The 8,029-nt window shown below is 31.8% G+C and overlaps 1 protein-coding gene across 2 annotated transcripts in view; it reads right to left on the bottom strand.

Annotated features, from left to right (window-relative positions):
- Positions 1-2,017: 2,017 nt before the first annotated feature.
- Positions 2,018-8,029, bottom strand: part of SLC12A2 (solute carrier family 12 member 2) — an 88,502-nt gene continuing 82,490 nt past the window's right edge. The window contains exons 24-27 of one of the 2 annotated variants that reach the window (XR_002779871.1): positions 7,435-7,521; positions 6,616-6,751; positions 6,257-6,324; positions 2,018-4,897 (exon numbers count right to left, since the gene is read on the bottom strand). Coding sequence is in view for 1 of the 2 variants with exons in the window: in XM_011358338.2 (XP_011356640.1) it covers positions 4,762-4,897; positions 6,257-6,324; positions 6,616-6,751; positions 7,435-7,521 (427 nt within the window). In the remaining variant the exon portion in view is untranslated. The remainder of the gene's footprint in view (positions 4,898-6,256; positions 6,325-6,615; positions 6,752-7,434; positions 7,522-8,029) is intronic. The other variant, XM_011358338.2, reaches the window with a different exon arrangement.

Here is an 8,029-nt window from a genome sequence, read left to right as displayed (position 1 = left end):
TTTAGCATATAAAAGACCAAGCATAATCATATCTTACAGTAGTCCCATATGCCTTTATGTGTACCATATGCAAATCAAAAATACTGACATCTTAATTTTAAAACTTTTTCTTAACATGTTATTAGAGATATAAGAGCTGGATATAAAATTACTCAGCAAACTGCTTCCCTTCTTTAGACTGGACAAGTTAACGCTTTCAAGACAAAATCTCCACAGTTTTCTACCCTAAAGACTTCAGCAATATTCTAATGAAATTCTAACAAGTACTGAGTCAGGGTCCTCTGTTTTTGCATGTTCATGGATCACTGATCCTATTCTATGGATCAAAAAAGTAAGTTTATTTTAATTTGTAACAGGTGGGCAGAATATCTTGGTAATTTGCATTCATTTCCTATAAGAGTGGAACAAAATTTGGGAATGAGTTCCTGATCTGTAAGGACAGCAGCCACAAGGCTGCAACAGCAGGAGGTGACAAATTCAGGGACCTTCACGTTTTCCTTAAAACAGTAGTTTCTAACTCTTACCTTTTCTAACAAAATTCAATGGCAGATTCAAGGGAGAAAAATGGGCTGAAGTTCTTAATAGTATCATTTAATAGCCTATCTGAAATGCCTATCACACATGTAAAACACATACAGGGCAATGAGACATAGATCTTTAGGTATTGTAGTAGGTTACAAAAAAAAGTATGTCAAATTGGTTAATCCAGCAACACATTTCGTGTATCTGTAATGTGAACTAGCTAAACTAAACAGTACTTCTAATAAGTATATCCTAGGACTTGTGCCATATTTACTCAGAGTTAAACTACCAACTATTTGCTCTGTCCCTACAAACATCCTGTTGCTACATAAACATAAAAACAGAAGCGTATCAAATACCTTTTTTTATCTTTCTTCTAGGTGAATGGATAAAAAAAAACCTGCTGGTTCAAAGATGAATTACATTCCTGTTTTGAAAACTGTTGCTCTGATATGCCACATTCACAGTTGCCTTTGAATTCTCTTTTAACTCTCCAAAGCAGTGAATAAACTTGCCTGAATAGTATCTTATTGGAGAATAAGCAAGAAGCAAAGATCATACAATGGACACACACATTTGGTTTTTGATCTATTAAGGCAGACATTAATATGTATTTTCTACTGTATAGAGTTTAGAAATGACCAATCTAGCTCAGTTCCTCTAAGTTGTGGATCAGGTAGCAGTAAATGTGTAACAGAGCTATCCCTGGGGATGAAAGACCTGGGCTCTAGGCCAACATCCTTCCTTGATTTACCACATGACCTTGGGAAACTCTCTACATTGCTCCAAGCTTTTTCAAGAGTTAAAATAGGGATAAATAGCTGCCCTCCATCTATAACACACCTACTGTAATGTTCAAATGAGAAAGTGAAAATGCTTTGTAAAATTGTAAATAAGCTTAGCCAAAAATCTTAGGAAGAACTGAATCACATTGTCTTTAGGGACTATGAACCCATTTAATCCTCTACTTTCCTCATTCCTAAATGTCTGACTTGGCCCCAAAGGTAAATAAAAAAGCTCAGGGGTGTGAGGGCTGGGAGAAAGTGGTGAAGGGTTAAAGAAGTAAAAATTAGTAGTTGATAGGTGGTCACAGGGATGGGGAGCACGGCATAGGAAATGCAGTCAGCAGTAATGTAATGGCTCTGTGTAGAGCCAGAGGGAAGATAGAGTAATCGGGGATTGTTTCATAAACTATATAAATGTCTAACCAATGGACTGTATACTTGAAACTAAAAAACAAAACAAAATAGTCATTACTTTAAAAAATCAAAATGAGCTGCATCTTATATGGCTCAATCACACTATCAGTATTAACAGTGATTATAACAAAAGCTTAGGGATAGTGAACAATTTCAAACAACTTTGCCAAGTCATGAATATTAAGGTGAAAGCCATTTAAAAAACTCAGATACCAATAATAATTATATAAATGAAGTTAAATTACAAAGTTGACATAGATTTGTAAAACAGATAAAATATAAGAGTAGACATTAAATAGTTTTAATGAATCCACTTCCTTTATTGCAGTAACCTCTGTACAAAGCAGCAACTGCAATACTCAATGTTAAAACATTAGAAAAGCATTTGTGTGACAGTTATAGTACAGTATTATCAAAATATTACATTTTCAAACTTGGTAAACATCCACCAGCTCAAATCTTTAAATTATTTCCATAGTCTTTAAAAATACATAATATCAGAAAGCATATAAAAAGAATGTAAAAGAAAACCTAAAACAAATGAAATAATATAACAAATAAATATTTGATTTAATTCACCATTTAATAATCAGCTTAACACCATTCTCTCTAAACCCACTGAATTTTTACCTATAGGAGTAATGAACTGTCAAATGCCATTGCATAATTATTTGTTTCCAAGTTATCACCAATGATTAGAAATGAAAAACAAAAATTGGCATTAAAATAATCAAATTCAGCATAAATAAAATAAAGTAGAATAGCTTCAACACTAGATAGCATCTCTAAGAATTGTTGAACTTTATTAGAGCACTACAATAACCTTGAAAATTTTGATCTGGTGTCTAATGTTAATTAAAAGTAATGCGTTTTTTTTTTTTTAAAGTGAAAAGCTTCTTACATTATTTCACAGACAATATTACCCTCCCCCCATTATGCATATTTAGATATATTTTATGTACTTTATACACATGTATGTATGATGCATGACATTTGGTTCCTGCAGTAGAGATCACAATGTTTTCCTGAATGGGAAAAACTTAAAAAAAGAAAAATAAGTGTACCTGTGCACATTTCAATATAGCAGCACTCAGTTCATGCCCTATTATTCATTTATAATGTTCAAACATGATATTGTTTACTGAATAATATGACATTTCTACTGTCTTTACCCCAAAACACTACAAAACCTGCAATAAATGGAACAATGCTATGAGTTACAACATAAGAAAAAAATTATGGAAAAAATGATTACTCCATTTTCTTAATGTTCTGAATTCAAAATTATTATCAGATCTCCATTTTTATATTAATTTAGTTCCTACTCATGCAGCAAAATACTGCACTACTGACAACAGTAATTTTATAGATTTCTATCAAGATTCATGAAAACCTGCATAAGTTTTTCACCACTGAAACTTATGCTAGTGAACCCATTGAACAGTACTTTAGATGAGAATTTCTCCATTTTCTAACTGAATGATAACTGTGTGAAGTTACGTGCCCTTCAAATGAACACCTCTGTTCTCTACGAAATCTGTGTTTCAATCTGATTTTGAACTTATGTTTACTAAAGAAAAAGATTTTTAATCTAATGAATGTTGATCACTTAAAACGCAAAAAACCAGCAAAACATAAATGTCGTTATATATACATATGTGCGTCTGTGTATGCATATACATACATACACACATACAGATATGTAGATATATATCCCTTGAAATGTTTTTAGGAAATCCTTCCTTGAATAAAAAATGAAAATTTCACATTAATAACTGTATATAAAGCTTTTAGTAACAGTACATATGCACTGTCAAATTTATACTAGTAGACTACGATGTCAAAACAGACATTTCAAAAGCACAAACTGGCAGTTTTTCTTAACACAAAAGTTTTAACGTATTAAGAATGGATTAAATTTAAATGTTCAGAATAATCTGTTCAAACCTGAGTATATTAATTAAGACTAAGTGTACTTGACAATTGAATGAATTAAACCTAAAAACATTTCACTGAGAAACCAGTGGTCCATTTAACCATTTGAGACATTATTTTAATGATTTATAAAGGATGGCATAGTGAAACTCCATGTGGTATTTACTGAAATAGTCTATGAAATGGCATAGCTTTGTCTAATTTTCCTTCAGAAAAAAATTTCTAGCATTTCTTAAAAGTCCCTCAGATTTGAGAAAAATGCAAAATTAGGACAGATCTCTCTTCTAATAAATACAAATGATCTAAAGAATTACAATATATGATATTTCAGCATGGTATATAGAAGTACTGGATAAATCTTCAAACTTCCCTAAGGTTTCAAGAGATAATAATCAAATAAAGATACAAATAAGAGCCACTTAGAAGTTAACAAAAAAGGGGTTTATTGGGCCTTTTTTTCCCTAGATCTACATTTAAACATACTCATACAAACCTAAACTTGGGGTCACTTTTTGGTTCCCATTTTTTTTTTTTTTTGCATTTTTCATTAACTTGCCCTAATTCTCACCTTTAATTTCTAAACGTATACCTTTACAAAAATAGTAAAAAACATACAGTACTCAACACTAATTGGTCAATGGAAAAAGAAAAGTAGTGTCCATTTTAAGATGGAAGAGACTAGAAATAAAAATAGCTGAAGGCAAAGTTTGACATTCTATAAATTTATAAAAAAGGATATATGGATGAAATTTGGTTATTTTCAGAAGGCACCTCAAGGCTAAAGGCTTTTTGTACTCCTTTCATCAATCAAAAAACAACACGTTTTTATTGCTATTCAAGTAGCAAAGGAAAACTTTACTCTCATGAGCTTCAGTCCAATAACAAGGAATCATCATTCGTTAAGATTGAGATATGTTTCTGACTAATGCTGAAGTCTCCATACACACACATCAATGGGACAACTTCTCTGTGTGCTTTCAAATTAATAAAATAGTGAAAGAAAAGTCACAGTTTGCTATCGTGATGTTAATGTGTCATTGAAGATTTCAGTTACTTCACTAGGCACTGAAGTACCATCTGAAGGGCTGTCCACTCTGTAGAACATTTAGGAATAGAAGGTAAGGACACTCTGATGATTCCCACGAACCAGGAGGATAGGTGGTAGGTCCTTAGATAGAACTTCTAACCATGCCATGTAGAGAGCACTAGACACAGCACCTTTTCGTGCAACTGGGAGACTCCTGGTGTCAAAAAGAGAAAGGAAATTAAGCTATTCATTTGAGTTGAGAAGAATAGAATGTAATAAAAATTATAAATTAAGTCACAATAATAGTAACTAAAAATTACTATAGTTGCAAAATATTTTTAAGTGCAGGGAAATTCTGCATATAGTATGGCAACTACTATACTGCCATAACACTATTCCAATTTTTTAAGTTTGAACAAAATATTTAAAAATTTTTCTTCATAAGAATAGCAAATAAATTTCTATAAACCATAACACACTTGGTACTTAACATTAACCCCCAAATTTCTCCTTCTTCAGTAAGTACAAAATTCTTTTATGGGGATGTAAAGTATAGCATAGGCAATATAGTTAATAATATTGTAATAACTAAGGGATCACCTCGTAAATATAAATGTTAAACACTATGCTCTACATCTGAAACTAGTATAAACTATTGAATGTCAACTCTAATTGAAAAATAAAAATTAAAACAAATAAAGGAACTTAAGGTTCTTAATGTATTTTTATAAAACATATATATATATACCAACATATCTCAGTTTGGTGAGAAATGTTATTATAAATCAAGAAATTTGAGTTATTTGAAATATTTAGTAGCAACTATTAAACAGGAAAAAAATTTGTTTTAGAAGAAAAGGATGCTTCCATCTGAATTTAGAAAGTGGAAACTATACATGGATAAAGAAAACTCAAACAACTCTACATGTTAATTTTTATCTTCTCAACTCTCTGGGCTTTCATTTCTATTTTTAGATAATGGCAGTAGGCACCAATTGCTCTAGAGAGTGTTTCCAGATTTCTATGTTTAGCATCTTCCATTACAGATATTTGATCATCAGCAGCAAAACTTAAAATTTTCTAGTGTATTAAATAGTTGTTATTAATCACAATAACAATCTTTCGGTGTTATTTTATTTCATCATTTGGCAGGTTTCTGAAGACCTGAGCTTTCCTTACCTATTTAAGGACTTACGCTCCGGGACTGAGAAAATTTGGGTTCAGTATCAAGCTAACATGGTTTTGTGGAGGAAAAGCCAGAGCTAACATTAGCATCTACATTCAACATAAGGACAGTGAATCTGTATGTAAAGTCTGTGTGTGGGAACTTGGGGTGGATTCAGTCAGGAACCGCTAGTAACTTTTTGGGGTTATTTCCATGAAGAACCTGCTTGGGGTTCAAATTTTGACTTTGGGCTCTCATACCCCACATGTTTGATGGCTATGCTAAAAAATTTTTAAAAGGTGGGAAAAAGGATAAATTCCAGAATGAACTGTTATGATAATTACCTAAATGCATCCTAATTGCATTATTATAAAATAAATACCCAAGAAAATCTTATGTATTACTTACATGACAATGATATTAGCTGTGCTTGAATGTTCTTTTAATAACTCATTTAACCTGATCTGCCGGTATGTCTGAAACGAAGCAGGACAAAGTCATTCCTAGACCATCTGAAAATCTAGTATGGTTTATAAAACTATAAGTAGACAAAGAGAAACCAATTTTGGTGTAACAAAAATTTGTTCTCTAATTTTAAAAAAATTAATTTTTTACACTGTCCATGTATAAATGCAACATAAAGTAGATTTAATTCACAGAACTGGTCCCCCCATAACAAATTGCAGTTCTTGATACTTATTTATGTGTTAAGTATTTAAAAAATCACATGGAAGATTAATGAAAAGGAACCAGAAGAGAAAGAATACCTTGGTCTTATAAAGTTCAAGTTCATTATCTGTTATTCGCCATGGTTCATCTTCTTTCATTTTATCTGCAATATCTTGTTCTTTATCATCTTCATGAAGTCTGTATGGCTCAATCATTTCATCAAAAGCTACAATACTTAAAAAAATGGAAAGGATACTGACGATTATCTTTATTTTGAATTACTTAACATTAAGATCTTAAATGCTAAGTTATAACTTGAAGAGTTAGTGTTTTCCATTGACTGTGCTCCCCTCTACACTCTTAACTACTCGGATCAGTATCTACCCCTGCTCCTATGACCACCCGCCTCGACCTAAGTACATTTTCACCACAGAAGCCAAAATGATCCCTTTGAGCAGTATGTCAAATCATGTCGCTCCTTTATTCAAAACACTCAAAGGCTTTCCCCATTCAAGTACCACTAAATAAAAGTAGTATAAGAAAAGGTACTAGAACATTTCAAAGAGAAGAAAGGGCAGATAGTAAACATTTAAGATGCAGAATAATGAATGTGGGCATAAACAATGGAAATTTAAAAAACCATGTGGAATTTCTGTGGAATCAATTATTTTCAGAAATTACTTATAAACAGTAGTAATTGAATTCTCTGAAAATTGAGGCTCTCTAGAACTTACTTCAACATCTGTTATAGGCATGCCAATTATCAGTGCTAGATTTAAAAAGCTGACTTCACATGTAACTAACAGAAGGCAAAACCCCCAGATAATTAAGTTGAATGATCTGTTATTGAAGTGTCTGGGTAGGTTATCTATAAAAGGATCAGAAATATATACAAAGTAACTTATTCAATAACTTACTTTTCTTTCTTTGGTTTAGTATTAATATCTCCTAGGACCATGATATCGGAGAAGTCTATCCGGAACTTGCTAAGTAAAGTAGCCATCCTAGAACAAAAATGAATAGCACTGAGACACATGAAAGCCATAAATACATATTTTAATTCTATTTAGGGTTGAATCCATATATCTAAAATGCATGATTTATAGGAAAATTCTATCAGGTGCTAAACAAAGTCCATCTAAATTAATTCACACTGTACATTTGCAAAACAGATTTCTAAATTCCCTGAGCAGAGACTTTTGTTATAGTCTTTTACTTTCTCTGAATCTCTCCTTAGTATCCAATAATGAATGGACAGAGAGTGACATTAACAATGAAATTTGAATGGCAACTAGTTTTTTTTTTTTAAATTAATTTTAGTCAAATTGTAGTTAAGTATATGGATTTCAGTAAAAACTTGTAAATAATTATTTGTTTAATTATTTTTGGATTAGTCTTCAGCCACGAAGAATGAATATCTCAAGGCCCAAACTGAAGCTATGACTGATGGTATAGATTAAGTTCACAGTCTTTTTTGAGGGGGTAGGGAAGACTTGGATAGGCATGGAATAA

This window comes from Pteropus vampyrus, unplaced genomic scaffold (genome assembly GCF_000151845.1).
Source record: "Pteropus vampyrus isolate Shadow unplaced genomic scaffold, Pvam_2.0 Scaffold39, whole genome shotgun sequence".
Taxonomy (NCBI): Eukaryota; Metazoa; Chordata; class Mammalia; order Chiroptera; family Pteropodidae; genus Pteropus; species Pteropus vampyrus.
This window is presented reverse-complemented; position numbering and strand designations above follow the sequence as displayed.